At 43.7% G+C, this 23,300-nt stretch overlaps 1 protein-coding gene across 1 annotated transcript in view; it reads left to right on the forward strand.

Moving 5' to 3' along the window:
- LOC123764370 (prolyl endopeptidase FAP) overlaps positions 1 to 23,300 on the forward strand; it is a 90,887-nt gene that overhangs the window by 43,269 nt on the left and 24,318 nt on the right. The window contains exon 2 of the mRNA XM_069315980.1: positions 4,993 to 5,086. Within this exon, the coding sequence (XP_069172081.1) occupies positions 5,000 to 5,086 (87 nt within the window). The 5' untranslated portion in view covers positions 4,993 to 4,999. The remainder of the gene's footprint in view (positions 1 to 4,992; positions 5,087 to 23,300) is intronic.

Here is a 23,300-nt window from a genome sequence, read left to right on the forward strand (position 1 = left end):
CGGAGAGAGAGAGAGAGAGAAAGAGAGGGGAGGGGGGTTATCGGGGGAAAGCGCCAAGCCATTACGGCTATATAGCACTTGGAGGGGGTCAGGATAAGGATTTGGGATGGGACGGTGGGGGGGGGGGAGGAATGGTGCCCAAGCACTTGAACGGTCGGGGATTGAACGACGACCTGCATGAAGCGAGACCGTCGCTCTACCGTCGCTCTACCGTCCAGCCCAAGTGGTTGGGCTATTTTTTCTCAGAGTTGATTTATTTTTTTTTTTTAAATTACCTGAGCTTTTATTAACACATTTAGATACATCTGCATTTCTGCAGCTGCCTTAGACTACATGAAGGGGAGTACAGTGTGTCAAAAAGCTAGCTACGTGATGCTAAAAGATCCCCATCACACAGGATGGTTAGTCATACAGAGGCATGTGATAAGCAGTCTGCACTGGCAGACTCCAAAAGCATTTTAAGGATATCATCAGCACAAGAGTGAGTAAGGCAGCAGTGGTAATAAAAGTCCCCATCTCGCAGGATGGTTAGTCATACAGGGCCATATGTTTAGTAGCCTGCACTGGCAAATTTTGGGTGCACTGTGAGGATATCTTCAAGAATACGAGAGTGAATAAAGTAATTGCAAAGTTCCAGGTACCTCATGCCAACTGGTCTGAAAGGTCTAATAACTGGGCATTCAGTGATGTAGTGCGGGAGATCATGCCGTAGTTCCTGCTCACAGAGTTTGCACCTGGAGTGCTCAGGATTGGGAGACCCGTCACCTGCAGCCACCTGCCACAGGTAACCCAACCTGATCCTTGCAACCACTGTGTCGCACAGTCTGGTGGACGTTTTGTGCTGCCCATAGATATAGGTTTCAGATCTGAACAAATCATAACTTTTTATACTAGTACCTTTAGGTCGTTGGGAGTCAGTAATTTCTTTCCTATCGCGGCGAGAAAGTCTAGGGGAGTCACTAGCCGTGTTTCACTACCTGATGTTTCTCAGAGGCCCGTTAACGTGTATGACTATACCCTGTCCTTCACTAGCAAGTTCACCTTAGTCGGCTGACTCTCATCCCTGCCTTTATATCCTCAACATTGTTTGTTTCTGACGTACACCGTTGTGCGTCTTCCTGACGTCCTCCGCTGTGGGTCTTCCTGACGTCCACCGCTGTGCGTCTTCCTGACGTCCACCGCTGTGCGTCTTCCTGACGTCCACCGCTGTGCGTCTTCCTGACGTCCACCGCTGTGCGTCTTCCTGACGTCCACCGCTGTGCGTCTTCCTGACGTCCACCGCTGTGCGTCTTCCTGACGTCCACCGCTGTGCGTCTTCCTGACGTCCACCGCTGTGCGTCTTCCTAACGTCCACCGCTGTGCGTCTTCCTGACGTCCACCGCTGTGCGTCTTCCTGACGTCCAGCACTGCGCGTCTCCGTACTGCGTTGTTCTGATAGCAATGTGTTTGGTGTAGCAATTCTCTCTCTCGCTAAATATCCTGTGTGGAGATCCTATGTTTTGGCTTGTGTTTGTTTCCTTTCAAAATAAACTCATTAAGGGTTGCGCAGAACACTAGGTATTACGGGGTTAGTATTGCGCACAACACACCTCGCTGTGTTGCCCCTCTCTTATGATGTCTCCTCTACACGCTGCTCCCGGCGTCACGGCTCTCGTAGTCTCCAGGTAAACTCCTCTACCTCTTCTTGCGTAATTAGTTATGTGTGTAATTACCTAAGTGTAGTTACAGGATGAGAGCTACGCTCGTGGTGTCCCGTCTTCCCAGCACTCTTTTTCATATAACGCTTTGTGTGTGTGTGTGTGTGTGTGTGTGTGTGTGTCTGTGTGTCTGTGTGTGGTGACCAGCATCCTGGTCACCAGGATGGTCATCTCTGGGCTCAGCATCACTACAAAAAATCACGTCCCAGAGCTCTCGGCTCCAACGCCATTTTTTATTCTGTTAAAATATTATTATTATTATTATTTTGTAAACATATATATTTAATTGTCTGACCTTCACCTTATTTTCTTTTACATTGTAAGTAAATGAATTTTTCTTCAAGTTGTTTGTACTACTCGTGTATATATATGTATATATATATATATATATATATATATATATATATATATATATATATATATATATATATATATATATATATATATATATATATATATATATATATATATATAATATTGACAGTACTTCCAAACAAGAACATTTGTGTTTATTTGTTGTACAATATGTAGAGGGGAAATATACCAGAGATGAGTTGAGAGAGAAGTGTGGGTGGGTGGCGGAGGCAGGTGGGTGGTGCAGGACTATGTAATTATCCTTCATTATAATACCAGGCGGTAGTTTAGCAACCTGCCTATTTATAGGGTACCTCGGGTCGATACCCACTTGGCCCAAACGACTATTCTAGCCCCTATTTACTGTGCACAAAATGGCGAATCTTGACTGAAAGAACTTTCAGCTTACACCATCTGAATTACTCCAACCACTTGGGCTGGACGGTAGAGCGACGGTCTCGCTTCATGCTGGTCGGCGTTCAATCCCCCGACTGTCCCAAGTGGTTGGGCACCATTCCTTTTCCCCTGTCCCATATGCTCATCTTGACTCCTTCCCAGTGCTATATAGTCGTAATGGCTTGGTGCTTTCCTCCGATAATTCCCTTCCCTGACACTATATTATTTCTGCATATAAATCTTGTTGATTTGTAATCGGTTTATATTTACGTAACTAAATTTATATATATATAAATATATATATATATATATATATATATATATATATATATATATATATATATACATATATATATATATATATATATATATATATATATATATATATATACATATATATATATATATATATATATATATATATATATATATATATATATATATATATATATATATATATATATGTAATGTGCCTTTACCTAGGGGTAGTGACTGCAAGAATAAAAAATGTCACATTCTGGCTTCTAATCTTCAAGCAAATGCAAGATTTTTAATTCTTAATTCTTAAAAAGAGTTAAGAAGTTTCAGTTTTCTTTTCTATCTCGCAGTGAGCGACCTTTGACCTAGCTCTCATGCTTGACCTGTTCCACCAACGCCAGACTGCCCTTCTCTCTCTCTCTCTCTCTCTCTCTCTCTCTCTCTCTCTCTCTCTCTCTCTCTCTCTCTCTCTCTCTCTCTCTCTCTCTCTCTCTTGCTTTATAATGGCTTCTTTACCTCTGTGTCTCATCACGGGTTATTCATGCCCGTGCCACCTCTTAGGGTGGCGTAATCTTCATCCATCAATGATGTGTCTCTCTCTTGTACGGGCTCGCTATACCCCGTGCTACATAAACATTTTGTTCCGAGTAGCTGAATCTAAAAAACAACAACTTTTGTGTCTTATGGGCATATACACCTCTACCATACACCACCACCATACACCACCACCATACACCACCACCATACACCACCACCACCACACACCACCATACACCACCACCACACACCACCACCATACACCACCACCATACACCACCACCAGGGTCATAATCCAGGGGGAACTAATGATGGCAGACCAGCTGGCCGGGCAAAGTTAAGAGCCATTTTTTAAGATTTAATGAGGTGTAACATATTTTCGGAGAATCCCTGCCGTGATATACCTCAGTGATATACCGCCTGTCGAGTATATCTTCCCAGCAATCAGCCGGGAAGTATATTATATGCTAATATATCTGACATTCATCGGGGCTCGGAACTCTAAAGTTAAGTAAAAACTAATCAACTAATCACTTACAATTCCTGAATAATGTTTTGCCTGTCACATATGCACTCATAACGTCGCGGGCTGCTATATATATATATATATATATATATATATATATATATATATAAATGTATATATATATTATATATATATATGTATATATATATTATATATATATATATATATATATATATATATATATATGTATATATATTATATATATATTTATATATATATATATATATATATATATATATATATATATATATATATTTATATATATATATATATATATATATATATATTTATATATATATATATATATATATATATATATATATATTTATATATATATATATATATATATATATATATATATATATATATTTATATATATATATATATATATATATATATATTTATATATATATATATATATATTTATATATATCTTCACAAAATAGTCACCAGTTGACAGTCTAAGACAGAGAGACAGAGACTTGACACAGAAAGAGAAGGGGGATGAGGAGGAGGAGTGGAGAAAGAGGGAGGAAGAGGGGATAAAGACGGAGAGAGAAGAGGAGTGATGCGAGAATGGTGGACTGTCCCGGGCACTGCCGGGTTCTCTTAATCTATATCTCTATAAGCAAGAATGTCTGTTTGTCCGTTTGTCTGTCGAAGATTGAAGACCAGATTCTTGGGTCTAGCCCCAGCCCAACTTTGCAGGGTGAATGGTCTTGGGTATGGGACCAACATATAGGTAGGTCAGGGTCGGGGTTGATGTTACTTCCGCAGTAACATAGTTGTTACGTTACTTACGCATTGTCGTGCTTTTCTCGAAAATGATGAACTGAATTTATTGAAGGTGACGGTGATGAAGATATTGAGTAGGGAAGATGGATACAGTGATGAAGATAGCAGTGAAGACAGTTATGGTGATGGAGAGAGCTTGAAGTGAAGATGTAAGATGAGGGGAGGAGGGGGGGACAAGGGGTTGATTAGAGGGTAAAATGGGGGGAAGGGGGATGAAAAGGGGGAGGGGGTAGAGGGGCGTGAGGTTAGGCCAGCCCAGTACCTGGTGTCTCCCCCAGAGTCAGAACACCACACCCAGTGACAGGGAAAATGTAATGAAAAAAAACTCCTTTGAGAGGGGGTGTTTCTCTCTTGTAGTAGCATGCGTTAGTGGAGTCATTCCTGTCGAGTGTTGAGGCCTGCAATAACGCGCAACTTGTACATTGACAGAGGCAAGATGATGACCAACAGCATGGAGCAGAACGAGTGGAAGGTGCCACCTGACAACACCATCCAGGTGGTCGACCCCATGGGCATGAGTGACGTAAGTGCTACTTCACATGTTCTATCATTCTTGTGTAATGTGTATTAACTAGATACATAGATATCACGGGGTTACGAGGCGTCGCTCGCCTCACACTAATACAACCAGAGTTTCCTGTAGTTTACGAGGTAATTTATAAGATTTCATGCAGCTTACTTGTGGCATTACTCTTGTAAAAGTAGTGAATATTCCGTTTCTTTGTCTCTGCCTCATCTTGTTGAGATAATCATTAATGGGTCTTATCCCATTGGCTACATTAAACTACGCGTTCTGTACAGCGTCGTCGACGGATGTGACCTGTGAATCAAGCACCATTTTGTATGATCAAAAATAATTCACTAAAATATGGATACAACCAAAAAATACCCTCATTACGTTAGTTAGTCTACAGCAATGCAACCCAAATATATCGTGTCAGTCCTTCCTGGTGGTGGTGGTGGTGGTGGTGGTGGTGGTGGTGGTGGTGGTGGTGGGTAAGTTGACTGTAAAGTGTGATACCTGAGGTGAGTGACTGCGGACTAGCAGCGCTACACACTCAAAAGCAGGAAGACAGGAGACACTTACCTACGGTCCAGTATCACTCACAAGTATCACCTGTAAAATATTAGAAAGACACTAATAAGAAGGAGGTTGGTAGAACACGAAGAACACATGAATTGTGTCAAAAACATCAACATGGACTCAGCTCCAGGATACCCTGCTTGACGAACTTATTAGAGGTCTGTGTCAAGATGAAAACAATCACACAGGAGAGCAAGGGCCGAGCCCACTGATTCTTCACGGATTGTTAGGGAGCTTTTAACTCTGTTCTTGTCAAACGGCTCCTTAGCAAATTAGGAAAGCAGTCTGGTGCATCGGGGCAACTACTAAGCCCGGTGAAGAAAGACCTTTGAGAACGAAGGCAAAGAGCCACAGTGAGAGGAGAGATGTCAAAAAGGAAAGTGGCAATGAGAGGAGTTCCACAAGGGCCGGCATTATCGTCCATCCTGTTCCTAATACGTAAATAATCTAACAGAGAATACGTTCATCAATCTAATGAGGAGGCTAAGAACAGAGAAGGACTGCAGAACATTCCAAAATGATCTAGACAGTTTCCAGAGATGGTCTGAGAAATAGTTAATGGACTTCCCAGACAGATACAAAATGAAGGGAAGGCAACTAATGTGATCCATGATAGCAGGCGGACTGTCCGCCTTGCTGACACAATGTGCGTGTGTCTAAACTAAACAGCTAAACTAAGCTTGCTCCCTCTTGTCAGACAGCTGTGTGTGTGTGTGTGTGTGTGTGTGTGTGTGAGGGTTTTAACATATATTTCAATATATATTGATGACTTCATTTAACCCATTATTATATATTATGTATTAATAAAGTTCCATTGTTACATAATTCCCTCAGTTACACCATTCCTTAAGTTACATAACTCCCAGAGTTACATAATTTCCAGAGTTGTTATTTTTTGGTTTCATGTGTGACATTATTGCTGGGTATATGTGTTTCATGTGTGACATTATTGCTGGGTATATGTGTTTCATGTGTGACATTATTGCTGGGTATATGTGTTTCATGTGTGACATTATTGCTGGGTATATGTGTTTCATGTGTGACATTATTGCTGGGTATATGTGTTTCATGTGTGACATTATTGCTGGGTATATGTGTTTCATGTGTGACATTATTGCTGGGTATATGTGTTTCATGTGTGACATTATTGCTGGGTATATGTGTTTCATGTGTGACATTATTGCTGGGTATATGTGTTTCATGTGTGACATTATTGCTGGGTATATGTGTTTCATGTGTGACATTATTGCTGGGTATATGTGTTTCATGTGTGACATTATTGCTGGGTATATGTGTTTCATGTGTGACATTATTGCTGGGTATATGTGTTTCATGTGTGACATTATTGCTGGGTATATGTGTTTCATGTGTGACATTATTGCTGGGTATATGTGTTTCATGTGTGACATTATTGCTGGGTATATGTGTTTCATGTGTGACATTATTGCTGGGTATATGTGTTTCATGTGTGACATTATTGCTGGGTATATGTGTTTCATGTGTGACATTATTGCTGGGTATATGTGTTTCATGTGTGACATTATTGCTGGGTATATGTGTTTCATGTGTGACATTATTGCTGGGTATATGTGTTTCATGTGTGACATTATTGCTGGGTATATGTGTTTCATGTGTGACATTATTGCTGGGTATATGTGTTTCATGTGTGACATTATTGCTGGGTATATGTGTTTCATGTGTGACATTATTGCTGGGTATATGTGTTTCATGTGTGACATTATTGCTGGGTATATGTGTTTCATGTGTGACATTATTGCTGGGTATATGTGTTTCATGTGTGACATTATTGCTGGGTATATGTGTTTCATGTGTGACATTATTGCTGGGTATATGTGTTTCATGTGTGACATTATTGCTGGGTATATGTGTTTCATGTGTGACATTATTGCTGGGTATATGTGTTTCATGTGTGACATTATTGCTGGGTATATGTGTTTCATGTGTGACATTATTGCTGGGTATATGTGTTTCATGTGTGACATTATTGCTGGGTATATGTGTTTCATGTGTGACATTATTGCTGGGTATATGTGTTTCATGTGTGACATTATTGCTGGGTATATGTGTTTCATGTGTGACATTATTGCTGGGTATATGTGTTTCATGTGTGACATTATTGCTGGGTATATGTGTTTCATGTGTGACATTATTGCTGGGTATATGTGTTTCATGTGTGACATTATTGCTGGGTATATGTGTTTCATGTGTGACATTGTTGCTGGGTATATGTGTTTCATGTGTGACATTATTGCTGGGTATATGTGTTTCATGTGTGACATTATTGCTGGGTATATGTGTTTCATGTGTGACATTATTGCTGGGTATATGTGTTTCATGTGTGACATTATTGCTGGGTATATGTGTTTCATGTGTGACATTATTGCTGGGTATATGTGTTTCATGTGTGACATTATTGCTGGGTATATGTGTTTCATGTGTGACATTATTGCTGGGTATATGTGTTTCATGTGTGACATTATTGCTGGGTATATGTGTTTCATGTGTGACATTTGTTATAGACATTTGTATATTATGACATTTGTCATAATATACAATGTCATAACATTGTATATTATGAAATATTTTCCACCTGTCACTTGCAGGTGAAAAGAAAATTGAGTTTGGTAACCGTTCACACTCGCCGATTTGACCTTACACAATAATAATAATAATAATAATAATAATAATAATAATAATAATAATAATAATTATAATACAAAAGGGAAACCTCACTAACGTAATATATCAATTAGAAAATCAATTGGCGCAATGCGGGGATTCGACCCAGCGACCTGAGTACTCCCAGTAGGGGAAACGTTCACGGCTGGAGTACCAAGATCCCTCGATCGATTCCCCGCACGGTTTCTCATGTTATCTTGAGATGATTTCGGGGCTTAGTGTCCCCACGGCCCGGTCCTCGACCAGGCCTCCACCCCCAGGAAGCAACCCGTGACAGCTGTCTAACTCCCAGGTACCGATTTACTGCTAGGTGAACAGGAGCATCAGAGTGAAAGAAACTCTGGCAATTTGTTTCCGCCTCCACCGAGGATTGAACCCGGAACCTTAGGACTACGAATACCGAGCGCTGTCTGCTCAGCCATCAGGTTTCAATAGATTTTCTCAACAATAATAATAATAATAATTCAACACTTACAGACCGACGTTTATACATTGTATAGGGAAACAGGTTTCTACCGTGTGTAAACATTCCATTCCTACAAGGATTCGATCCCTGGTATAACTACCGTTGTATATTAAGGCATAAAATATGTAGTTACATTTCTAAACACACACACACACACACACACACACACACACACACACACACACACACACACACACACACACACACACACACACACGCACACATTTGGGGCACCTCGGCTGAGTGGACAGCGCTTGGGAGTCTTAGTCCAAATGGCCTGGGTTCGTTTCCCGGCGGAGGGGGAATCAATTGAGCAGTTTCTTTCACCCTAACGCTCCTGTTCACCTAACAGTAAATAGGTACCTGGGAGTTAGACAGCTGCTGCGGGCTGCTTCCTGGGGGTGTGTGCGTCCGCGTGTGTTTTATATATATATATATATATATATATATATATATATATATATATATATATATATATATATATATATATATATATATATATATATATATATATATATAGGGGTACCACCACTGGTTTAATTAAAGGGACCCACATCCTCGAAGAAGAAAATAAATAGTGTTCAGAGAAGACCTTGTGGATTCTCACTGAATACTTTAATCTTTTCCTCTCCTACCACCCCTATATATATATATATATATATATATATATATATATATATATATATATATATATATATGTATATATATATATATATATATATATATATATATATATATATATATATATATATATATATAATATGTATTAGATATAACAGAGGAAAAATAGATTGGTTAGAAAGGCGGGGTCCAAGAGCTAGTAGCTCGATTCTGCAGACACAAATAGTAAATACACACACAGCCATACTAATAGACATCAGTGCCTATTCTGCCATTCCATATAGTTACAGAATACATTGGACAGACTGCGCCTATAAGTGTGACAATATAGGAAGCCGCTGCCCTCTCATATATGGTTGTAGCCGTGCATCTTAAGTCTCCTAATCTCCTCTAAACATGTAATACTACTAACAGCAAGATCATGGAGAATATTGATCTCTTGGGGCCACGGACTCATCAAGTATTTACGCATCGTAACTTCCCAATGAAATTTGAATATTGCTTCGGAGCTCATAAAGTGTTTGATATATGTAAACAAAGCCACCAAAGATTGAGAAAAGATGTACAGGTTCGTAAGTGCTTCATGAATCTGGCCCCAGGTTCGAACGTGCTTGTGTTACTGCTTGATGAAACCTGGCTCAATTAAGCTTTCGATTAAGTGTGATAAACCTTTAATTGCTTAGCCTTTCATTGTCTTGTTGTTGTTGTTGATTGAGGGGGTGACTTAGCTTGAGATTGGTTGCTCCTTTCACTGAGAAGTGCGTTAGTGGGCGTTGTCAGGGCTTCGTGGTGTGTGTGTGTGAGCGCTCAGACATCTGGGACACTGTAAATCAAGTCTTTTAACGTTTGATTGGGCGTGCGACCACCAGAGGTCTCTGGGGATAGAATAACCTTCATTTGACAAACTTGGAAATGGATCAGTGGCCCCCAAACCTTGGTGAGAGTGACACGCTAACTGCTTCACTCCGTCTTGGCCCCGGCAGCTCTGAGGCAGGGTAGTCCTCTTTAGTCAGTGTTACTGGTGATATTTTCATTATAAGTAATGACTTCTTCTTGACTGACGAGACGATGGAAGAATTTTTGAGTTGCGGGAAAGCATTCTTTGAGAGCTGAGAGGTACACAGAACTAGGCTCTGTAGAGGGGAGAGGCGCGGGACACACACACACACGAGGGGCGCTGCCTCCGGATACCTGAAGGAGGAGTAAGGTGGCAGCTTAGGGCGGTAGCCACGGTGGACACCTCAAGGAGGGGTTGGTCTTGAGACTTGATCTGTATTGTGTGAGTAACCCGTCTAACGCTGTTGTGCATGATTGTTTTTAACATAATTGTTTGCTCAGCACACTCTGTTGCATAGCACTGTTCTCTTGTTACACGCCCAGGTAGAGGAGAAGTGGTGGAGGTCAGGTGGAGAAGTCTTGCTCCCTGGCTCACCACAGAACATGTTGCGAGTGCTACCACACTCACCACATGCTTTGCGAGCAATATGACCCAGGTTCGAATCCTGGCTGGGATGGCGCCACTCCTTAACTATACGCCACTGTTCACCCAGCAGTGGTAAGGTATCCGGTTAAAGGATTAACGAGTGGTATTGGGGGGGGGAGACTAGTGGGTAAGGCTTACCATCAGTTATGGGAAAGGAAAGTTGTCAGTCTGCTAACAGGAGTCAGCAGTTGTCTGTTCCTGTACCAACCCCTGAGGGCCCCACAAAGGTGGGGCCCTCAGCAGGACGAGAAGTGGGGCCCTCATGTGAAGGAGAAGTGGGGCCCTCAGCAGGACGAGAAGTGGGGCCCTCAGATGCACGGGAGAATAGATTTATTATCATACTAGCAGTACCCGGCCACGCGTTGCTGTGGCTCAGCATCGCACATGCGTTGCGGAGCCACAGCAACCTTCCCTGTCCTCCAGTCCTCCCCACCATTCCCCCCTCACCCGTCTCCTCGTCCTCCCCACCATTCCCCCATTCCCTCGTCCGATGCCTTCCCAAATGGTCTGATGTTCCCATCAGAAAATGTGGAACATCAAGTGATCTGATGTTCCCATCACTGAAATATAAGAAAAACAGTTAAAAATGAAATGAAAATATGAAAAAAATAAAAAAATAAACTATACTCACGAAATGAACGGTATGGTAAACAACACAGTTCAATTCCAACAATATCACACAAAATAAATCAATAAAAAATAAAATTAATCGAAATCTATGAAAATAAAATTTATCAGTGCAATCGGAAACATTGAAATGGAATTCGTGACATATTTAGTATAGCATGCATGTTGCCATTATGTGCAACAGATGGAGCTGCTTTTAAAAAACGCATGTTTTTACCTGTCACAGGGGTGGCATCTATATAGTAGGTATATAAAAAGACGCGCCTATTCGAATGCAACGTTGTGTCAAAATTTCAAAGCCATCGGTGAAGAACTTTCGCAGATTACAGCGTGTGTTGCTCTTACGTTTGACAGATGGCGCTGTTTTTCAAATAAGCATGTTTTTTCCTGTCACAGGTGAGGCATGTATATAGTAGATATATAAAAAGACGCTCCTATTTGAAGGCAAAGTTATGTCAAAATTTCAAAGCAACCGGTAAAGAGGTTTCGAAAATATCCCTCACATGAAAAACACATGAAAAAAAGTTTTTTCAGAAAAAGCATGTTTTTTACCGCCACAGACGTGACATCTACACAGTATGTATATAAAAACCCGCTCGGAGGCGAATGGAACGTTGTGTGAAAATTTCCAAACAATCTGTGAAGAACTTTCGGAGATTAGTTATTTTGAACAAACGAACATTTCCATTTTTATTTATATAGATATATACAAATTCATTTAATTAACACTGTCATCCTCTATTATTAAGATACACGTGTTGGTTTTATTGTGTGTAAAGACACTTTGGGTGGAGTAAGAGAGCGGTGGTGCCCAATTGGTCCCAGTATCTTATCTTTAGGTTATCTTGAGACGATTTCGGGGCTTTAGCCTCTTCGCGGCCCGGTCCTCGACCAGGCCTCCTTTTTGTTACACACCCCAGTAGCCCCCAGGGTGTGTAATATTTGTTTATCTGAGCGTCCGGAAGGGTGCGTGAACTGAGGGTGTTGAGGGCCGCGTGATCCATGTGGCGTGGCCGCTGTTGGCACGTGTCAACAAAATTACATTTTAGGTTCTACCATTAGCTCATATTACTTACATGCTCACATCTCTCCCTCACACACCTGGGGCATCTCTCTCCCTCACACACCTGGGGCCTCTCTCTCTCCCACACCTGGGGCATCTCTCTCTCCCACACCTGGGGCATCTCTCTCTCCCACACCTGGGGCCTCTCTCTCTCCCACACCTGGGGCCTCTCTCTCTCCCACACCTGGGGCATCTATCCCCTCACCTGAGGCATCTCTCTCTCCCACACCTGGGCACCCTCCCTTCCACACCTGGGCACCCTCCCTCCCACACCTGGGCACCCTCCCTTCCACACCTGGGCACCCTCCCTCCCACAACTGGGCACCTCCCCTCCCACATTTTGGCACCTGCCCCTCCCAGACCTTGGCACCTCCCCTCCCATTCTGGCACTTGCCTCCCACAATGTGGCACCAGGCAACACAAACATGTCACTGTCAACACGTGTGTACACCAGGTGTATCTCAGCTCACGTCATGTCACTTGGACATCACTCTCAGCGCCCCAAAACCCCCTACCTCCCCTACCCCCCCCTTCCCCTCCCTCCCCCCCAACCCCCCCTACCCCCCCCTACCCCTACTCCTCACCCCCTCCCCGTGTCATATAGTGTGGGTGGTTGATGTCTTAACAACAAGGAGCGGCCAATGGCTTAAGTCAAATTGATGTGATTTAGACTAATAACGATCTTTTTTCAGACATTATTATTTACAGGTTGTAAATCTTGATCTCTTGCTCTGTTGTGTCAGGCGTACCATGAGTACCTTGAGTTCCTGAGGAAGGAGGAGGAGGTAAGGACCCATGTTGATTGGGTGGAGTGGGAGCGTGAATAGCTTGAGTGGGTTTGGCCAGCTTGAGGGGATGGGGGGGGGGGGGGGGGTTGGCTGTGGCAAAAAAAAGGCATGTTGTCCCCCTTGACGTCGTGCACATTAATGCAGATAATTTATATTTGGCTGTTAAACTAATTACCACTAATGGATGGGATTTAGTGGAGTGGAGGGGTAGAGTAGCCGCAAGTAGCACTGGACACACACACACACACACACACACACACACACACACACACACACACACACACACACACACACACACACACCACAGCTGAGTTACCAGCACGTCCATCTCACTCATTTCATGTGTCACTCCAACACCTTCCTCTCCTTTACCAGACACACACACACACACACACACACACACACACACGAATCGGTTTCGAGACCCCAGTAAGAATGAGTGACCACAGTGTACTAATGTTTGGGTATCTGGTCGAAGAAAGGTTAATGAACTCAAGGAAGAGACCTGAAAACAAAGGGCTGGCATTCCGAAAGGGAAACTATGAGGAAATAAGAAAATTACAAACAGTTATAACATGGGAAACAGAACTCAGGGGAGAGACGGCCCAAGACATGATGGACTACATCACGCAGAAGTGTAAGGAGGCAGCAGACAAGTTTGTTCCGGTCCAAAAGGATAAAAACGGAATGCAGATGAGAAACCCATGGTTTAATCAGAGATGTAGGCTAGCTAAGCAGCAAAGTAAAAGGGCATGGAGAAACTATATAAATAACAGTACACTTGAGAGCAGAGAAAGATACCAGAGTGCCAGGAATGAATATATCAGGATGAGAAGAGAGGCAGAAAGACAATACGAAAACGACATAGCAATCAAGGCTAAGACCCAACCCAAATTGCTGCACAGCCACATCAGGAGAAAAACAACAGTGAAGGAACAGGTAATGAAACTAAGGATAGGGGCAGACAGATTCACGACAAACGACATGGAAGTGTGTGAGGAACTGAATATGAAATTCCAGAGGTCTTCACATTAGAGCAAGGAGAAGTTCTAAAGATAAGAGAGGGAATAGTTAACCAGGAACCACTAGAAGAGTTTGGGATTACCAGTGGGAATGTAAGGAAGCTTTTGCTATAGTTGCATGTGACAATGGCTATAGGCCTGGATGGAATCTTACCATGGATACTAAAGGAAGGAGCAGAAGCACTGTGCCTGCCACTCTCCATAGTGTATAACAAATCACTGGTAACAGGTGAACTGCCAAAAATTTGGAAGACGGCTATTGTAGTCCCATTATACAGGAAGGGTCAATCAAATCATCTCAAGAAGGGAGATAGACAGGAGGCACTGAACTACAGGCCAGTGTCCCTAACGTGCATACCATGCAAGCTGATGGAGAAGATTGTGCGAAGAAAGCTAGTGGAACATCTGGAGCGAAAAAACTTTGTAACACAGCATCAACATGGGTTCAGGGATGGCAAGTCCTGCCTCACAGGATTAATTGAATTCTATGACCAGGCAACAAAAATCAGGCAAGAAATAGAGAGGTGAGCCGACTGCATATTTTTGGATTGCCAGAAAGCCTTTGACACAGTACCACACAAGAGGCTAATGCAAAATCCTGAGATGCAGGCAGGAGTGAAAGGGAAGGTACCCCATTGGATAAGGGAGTACCTAAGCAACAGAAGACAGCGAGTCACTGTGAGAGGGGTGAGGTCTCAGATTGGCGAGGCGTCACCAGTGTAGTCCCGCAGGGGTCAGTCCTTGGTCCTATACTGTTTCTGATATATTTAAATGATCTCCCAGAGGGTATAGAATCGTTCCTCTCATTGTTTGCTGATGATGCAAAACGTATGAGAGGAAGATACAGACAGAGGAAGATAGTATGAGGCTACAAGATGACCTAGACAAATTGAATGAATGGTCCAACAAATGGCTACTAAAGTTCTACCCGAGTAAATGTAAGGTAATGAAACTAGGCGGTGGAAACAGGAGGCCAGACACAGGATACCGAATGGAAGAGGAAGTACTTCATGAAACGGACAGAGAGAAAGATATGGGAGTTGATATCACACCAAACCTGTCTCCTGAAGCCCACATAAAAAGAATAACATTTGTGGCGTATGCGAGGCTGGCTAACATCAGAACTGCCTTCAGGAATCTGTGCAAGGACACATTCAGAACCTTGTACACCACATATGTAAGACCAATCCTGGAGTATGCGGCCCCAGCATGGAGCCTGTACCTTGTCAAGCACAAGACGAAGCTGGAAAAAGTTCAGAGGTATGCCACTAGACTAGTCCCAGAACTAAGAGGCATGAGTTACGAGGAAAGGCTGCGGGAAATGCACCTCACGACACCGCAAGACAGAAGAGTAAGGAGAGACATGATCACTAACTACAAAATTCTCAAAGGAATTGACAGGGTAGATAAAGATAAACTGTTTAACACTGGTGGTACGCGAACAAGGGGACACAGGTGGAAACTGAGAACCCAAATGAGCCACACAGACGTTAGAAAGAACTTTTTCAGTGTCAGAATAGGTAACAGATGGAATGCATTAGGCAGTGATGTGGTGGAGGCTGACTCCATACGCGGTTTCAAATGTAGATATGATAGAGCCCAGTAGCCTCAGGAATCTTTACACCGGTTGATTAATAGTTGAAAGGCGGTACCAAAGAGCCAGAGCTCAACCCCCGCAAGCACAACTAGATGAGTACACACACACACACACACACACACACACACACACACACACACACACACACACACACACACACACACACACACACACACACACACACACACACACACATATTGAGTGGACAGCGCGCGGGACTCGTAATCCTGTGGCCCAGATTCGATTCCTTTTGTCGGTAGAAACAAATAGGCAGAGTTACTTTCATCCTGATGCCCCTGTTACCTAGCAGTAAATAGGTACCTGGGAGTTAGACAGCTGTCACGGGCTGCTTCCTGTGTGTGTGTGTAGAAAAAAATTACAAATTAGTTAGTATTTAGTAACAGTTGATTGACTGACAGTTGAGAGGCGGGCCGAATGAGCAGATCTCAACCCCCGCAGACACAACTATGTGAATACACTCTAGTGTTGAACTGAAAACAAGATCTCAGAGCAATAAGTGAATTTAAAATGGCCTCTTGGAAAATAACATCTATCCCCCTCCCAGCTTTCTCCTGCATCTCACTTCCAACCTGCCTACCAACCCTATCCCTACACCTATACCTATCAACCTGCCTACCAACCCTATCCCTACACCTATACCTATCAACCTGCCTACCAACCCTATCCCTACACCTATACCTATCAACCACAGCCCTATTCATCTGCCGGATACTAACCACTCAGAGAAGAGGGCAACAACGAAGACTGAAGATTTGGTACACCAATGCTGACTGATGTCAACTAGAGTGGATTAACTCAAAGGACTGAGGACACGTCCCCTAATATGGTGGTAAAAGTAGAGATTAGTAATTCCGGTAATAATGGGAGACTTTACTCGTGACTAAATTGACTGGATGACAATGGACACAAGAGGAGAAATGACATGGAGAACAAAGCTTGTAGAAGTGGTCGAGAGGAACGTCCTGGTACAACATGTGAAGGGAGGAAATCAGAAGTGGTATTGAAGAAAGTTTTAAAGAAGAGCCTGGTCTGGCACTAGTGCTAAGAGCCATAACTGAACGACCGCTTTCACAGGAACTCCTCTGTGACATGGGTGTGAAGAGAAGTAATGCAGCAACGGCAGGAGCTAGACGTCACAGCTGGACGTCACAGTTCGACGTCACAGCTGGACGTCACAGCTCGACGTCACAGCTCGACGTCACAGTTCGACGTCACAGCTGGACGTCACAGCTCGACGTCACAGTTCGACGTCACAGCTGGACGTCACAGTTCGACGTCACAGCTCGACGTCACAGCTCGACGCCACAGCTGGACGTCACAGCTCGACGTCTCAGCTGGACGTCACAGCTGGACGTCTCAGCTGGGCGTCACAGCTTGACGTCACAGTTCGACGTCACAGATGGACGTCACAGCTCGACGTCACAGCTGGACGTCTCAGCTGAATGTCACAGCTGGACGTCAAAGCGCCGGAGGACCAGACGAGACATGGCTCTGGACACCACAGAAGGCACCGGAAACATGGGCGCTCCCCTGGCTATAACATTCAACTTCTCGCTGGACACGAGAGAAGTTCCAAACTGTTGGAAAATGGCTAATATTCTGCATATATAGAAAAAAGGGGAAAGACAAGAAAGGCTGAATTACACACCAGTATCACTATAGAGTATCCCCGGCAAGTAAATAGATAGATAGTAACTAGAGTAACTAGATAAACTGACCCGAAGCAGCACCAGGATTCAAGAAGCACTCGCGCATCTCTTTACGAACCTGTACACCTTTTCTCAATCTTTGGCTGGTTTGTTTACATTTATTAATCAGTGTATGAGTGAAGCACGAGGAGTCTCTTTATAACAATAATAACATTTCACTGGGAAGTTTCTATGTTCATAAGCTGTTTAATAAATGTAAACAAAGCCGCCAAAGATTGAGAATCGTAAACAGATGCGTAACTGCTTTACGAATCAGACCTCTGGTTAGTAGTATATTTAGAACCGCTAAATATACTCACGTATATACGTTTATGTAGACTGGTGGTTTGCTTACAATAATGGGCACCACTCACACACACGAGAGGAAACACGGGAGCACATGCCAACATTCTCCGTCAACAGGCGCGAAGGTTTATGTGAGAAATTACTAAGACTTCTTGCAAGCACACACACACACACACACACACACACACACACACACACACACACACACACACACACACACACACACACACACACACAGGGGCCTGGTAGCCTGGGGGATAGCGCGCAGGTCTCGTAATTCTGTGGCACGGGTTCGATTCCCGCACGAGGCAGAAACAAATGGGCAAAGTTTCTTTCACCCAGAAAGCCCCTGTTACCTAGCAGTAAATAGGTACCTGGGAGTTAGTCAGCTGTCACGGGCTGCTTCCTGGGGTGTGTGTGGGGGAAAAAATAGTAGTTAGTAAACAGTTGATTGACAGTTGAGAGGCGGGCCGAAAGAGCAAAGCTCAACCCCCGCAAACACAACTAGGTGAACTAGGTGAATACACGCGCGTGCGCACTTCGGCTTGCTCTTCAGTGTTATGAAAATGTGCGAGACCCGAACTAAGTGAAGGTCAAAGACAGACAAGCGTGTCAAGGAGAGACAATCATAATTTCAAAATAATCAGAGGCGGGAATTCCTTAAACTATATAATGAGCAAATAATACTTAAAATGGATATGGAATTTTGACGAGAAAGAGAGAGGGAGGAAGAGGGGGAAGTGACAACATCACTTACCACCCCAATCTCCTCTCCCATCCTGACAACACGCCCCTCCCAGCGCCCTTCCCTTCCCAGATTAAATGGTTTCTTACAGAGACAACCCTCCATCATCCTCTCCCTCTCTACTCCAAGACACATCCAGGAGAACCTAGATGTACTCTCTCCACAATGTTCTCCTCTACCCAACACCCGCAGACTATGCACTAATCCCTTCCATACCTCTAACTCAACTCACACATATGGAACTCCCCTACACACATGGAATCCCCATACACACATTGAACCCCCATACACACATGGAAACCCCTACATACATGGAACATCTACACAACATAGAACCTATCTTGAGGTTACCGTGAGGTGGTTCCGAGGCATAGCATCCCCGCGGCCCGGTCGTCGACCAGGCCTCCTGGTTGCTGGACTGATCAACCAGCAAACATCCAGACCTCCAGACCCCATCCACATCCACACACAGACCTCTACACACATGGGCACTCAATGTTAGAAGACACTCTAGGCAGCTACGGTAAAAGCAAATGATATTAGAACAGATCTAGTAGTCTATGAGGACTTCAATTATAGAAGAAAACACTTGAAACTAGAAGACATAGCGGGTAAGGAAGCTGGAGTGCCCCTGAAAATCAATAACTACTGTGTTAACCTTTGAGTTAACACTAGACATAGCAGACAGTGCTAGACTAACACTAGACACTGCTAGACATAGCGGTGTCTAGCAGGGCCAGAGGGAAGAGGGTGCAGGAAGTAACTAGCATACTGAAAAAAAACAAATTACTAGCAGGTCATGGAATTCCTAGAATGAATGCAATGGAAAAAGATAACTCGAAGGGTCAAATCTTAGTATATGATAGTCTGTATAAGAAGCCATATACAAGAAAGCTGAGGTTAAGTTTGTACCTTCCTCAAAACTTTATTACGTACAGAAGACCAAGACAACATTTATGCAGTCAGACTGACTGGTGAACGACCATTTAATGACTACTGCAGGGAGAGGACAGTTACAGTCACTGGAAAGGAAGCGTGTGATTGCTTTGCTTCGAGGCACCAATATGTATCGAGTGAAAGTAGATCGTAGGTAATGCTACAGTGAATAGCAGTGGTCTACAGTGAATACAATGGCGTGATCTACAGTGAATACAATGGCGTGATCTACAGTGACCACAATGCTACAGTGAATACAATGGCGTGATCTACAGTGACCACAATGCTACAGTGAATACAATGGCGAGTTGAATAAGAAAACGGCGGTGATAAAGCAACAACGAGAAGGGAGGACTGACGTAATCCTCCGTGACTGCCAGAAGTGGTCGACGGGGTCCAACATAAAGCTTCTCTACAAACTAGAAGCAAGAGGGTGTCGCGGGTAGTAATGGCGAGGAGGTTGTGAAGGGACATCTGTGCATGGTAGTACACACAGGGCAATGGTGGGAGGTACGAATCCCGAGTACCCACAGGTTACAAATGGCGACGGTCGGTACTGGAGCCCATTCTATTCCTGGAGTACATCAATCCCCCTCACACATGGAGCAAACAACATGATGGAAAACTGAGGTTGAGAAATCGAAACGAAGATAACGGTGAGCGCTCACAGTTATCTTGTGATAACTGTGAACACATCCGCAGTGAGACTTGGATGTGCTCCAGCATGGGCGGGAAACATTTTTACAGGCTTCAGTCTTAACAAATGCAAAGTAATAATGCCAGACTCGAGAGAAGACGACTCCAGCGACCGTGCTGGTTAAAACTTTGTATAAGGCAGTTCTATAAACCAGAAAGACGAATCTTGGAGTACATATGATACCAAACCTCGAGGAACACCTGTAGGGGAGTACACCTTGGTGAGTACATGACTACAGTACACCTTCCAGGAGGTCAGAAAGATGTAGTGGTGACCGTCAGTACCCTCCCGCGGATGACAGACCTTAAACCTCACCCCAAACAATAGACAGTTTCTCTGTAAGTTACGCAACTGTAAACAAAGTTAACACATAATGCATTTTCCCGGGAGAAACATTTGGTGGACGAACTTGAAACTGGTTCCAGACTTGAGGAAGTCCATTGTTGACATTATGCCAGGAGAGGAAGGAAGGCCCTCCACATGGGCGTCCTGTAGGGCGGGGGCGCGGGGTGTTCTCCTGGGAGTGGAGGTGCTGGTTATTAATGAAATATTACCACAAGGAACATTACTGAAGTTAATATTTCACTAACTCATTATACAGACATTATAATATTAATTATCACAATTGCTATACCTTTAAGTGGGGTCCCTGGTGAGTCAGTACACAGGGGTGGTCCCTGGTGAGTCATACACAGGGGGTCCCTGGTGAGTCAGTACACAGGGGGTCCCTGGTGAGTCAATACACAGGGGGGCCCTGGTGAGTCAGTACACAGGGGGTCCCTGGTGAGTCAGTACACAGGGGTCCCTGGTGAGTCAGTACACAGGGGGTCCCTGGTGAGTCAGTACACAGGGGTCCCTGGTGAGTCAGTACACAGGGGGTCCCTGGTGAGTCAATACACAGGGGGCCCTGGTGAGTCAGTACACAGGGGGTCCCTGGTGAGTCAGTACACAGGGGTCCCTGGTGAGTCAGTACACAGGGGGTCCCTGGTGAGTCAATACACAGGGGGTCCCTGGTGAGTCAATACATAGGGGGTCCCTGGTGAGTCAATACACAGGGGGTCCCTGGTGAGTCAATACACAGTGGGTCCCTGGTGAGTCAGTACACAGGGGGTCACTGGTGAGTCAATACACAGGGGGGCCCTGGTGAGTCAGTACACAGGGGGTCCCTGGTGAGTCAGTACACAGGGGTCCCATGGTGAGTCAATACACAGGGGGTCCCTGGTGAGTCAATACACAGTGGGTCCCTGGTGAGTCAATACACAGGGGGTCCCTAAGGGGGTCCCTGGTGAGTCAATACACAGGGGGTCCCTAATGAGTCAATACACAGGGGAGGTCCCTAATGAGTCAATACACAGAGGGGTCCCTAATGAGTCAATACACAGGGGGTCCCTGGTGAGTCAGTACACAGGGGGTCCCTGGTGAGTCAATACACAGGGGGTCCCTGGTGAGTCAGTACACAGGGGGTCCCTGGTGAGTCAATACACAGTGGGTCCCTGGTGAGTCAGTACACAGGGGGTCCCTGGTGAGTCAATACACAGGGGGTCCCTAATGAGTCAATACACAGGGGGGTCCCTAATGAGTCAATACACAGAGGGGTCCCTAATGAGTCAATACACAGGGGGTCCCTGGTGAGTCACTACACAGGGGGTCCCTGGTGTATGGTGAGTCACTACACAGGGGGTCCCTGGTGAGTCAATACACAGGGGGGTCCCTGGTGAGTCAATACACAGGGGGGTCCCTGGTGAGTCAATACACAGGTCTATACACATATGCTTCGCTATTGGCCTATTTTATCAACACCGCTAAAAGCTTAGTTTTAATTAATAAAGCTTTTAACATTGGTTTAACTAATTGATGCATTCAATTTTATATCATTTATATTTCTCAAAACTACATTGGTTAATTTTCACTAATACGAAGGCTGATGAAGTGGTATTAAGATAAGAAGGATTCACAGGTTATCGCTGGAGTAAACACTATCTCAGATGTTTTTAATGCTTCAGATGTTTTTAATGCTTCAGATGTTTTTAATGCTTCAGATGTTTTAATGCTTCAGATGTTTTTAATGCTTCAGATGTTTTTAATGCTTCAGATGTTTTTAATGCTTCAGATGTTTTATTTAACAATATTTTTTTATTTCTGTCAAACTGAAATGTGACACTTTGGTGTACCACTTTAACTTACCGTAAGTTGCAATATGTTTGGTTTCACCAAAGTGGCGAGGTGCACAGTGGCCTCGCTATCTTACCTGAACCTCTTGTGCACCTGTGTACACCTTCATCTGGCCCTCTTGTGTACCTGTGTACACTTTCACGTGTGGCCTTTTGTGTACAACATAATATGTGGCCTTTTGTGTACAACATAAGATGTGGCCTTTTGTGTACAACATAAGATGTGGCCTTTTGTGTACAACATAATATGTGGCCTTTTGTGTACAACATAAGATGTGGCCTTTTGTTTACAACATAAGATGTGGCCTTTTGTGTACAACATAAGATGTGGCCTTTTGTGTACAACATAAGATGTGGCCTTTTGTGTACAACATAAGATGTGGCCTTTTGTGTACAACATAATATGTGGCCTTTTGTGTACAACATAATATGTGGCCTTTTGTGTACAACATAAGATGTGGCCTTTTGTGTACAACATAATATGTGGCCTTTTGTGTACAACATAAGATGTGGCCTTTTGTGTACAACATAATATGTGGCCTTTTGTGTACAACATAAGATGTGGCCTTTTGTGTACAACATAAGATGTGGCCTTTTGTGTACAACATAGCATCCAAAGCACAAAGTTCTCCATAGTCAACATACAGGTCTAAAAAAAATTATCCACAAGGTACAAAAAAAAGTCAATTTATATAATTCTAATTCACTAAAAAACACATTAG

Source organism: Procambarus clarkii, chromosome 82, assembly GCF_040958095.1.
Source record: "Procambarus clarkii isolate CNS0578487 chromosome 82, FALCON_Pclarkii_2.0, whole genome shotgun sequence".
In the NCBI taxonomy this organism is placed as follows: Eukaryota; Metazoa; Arthropoda; class Malacostraca; order Decapoda; family Cambaridae; genus Procambarus; species Procambarus clarkii.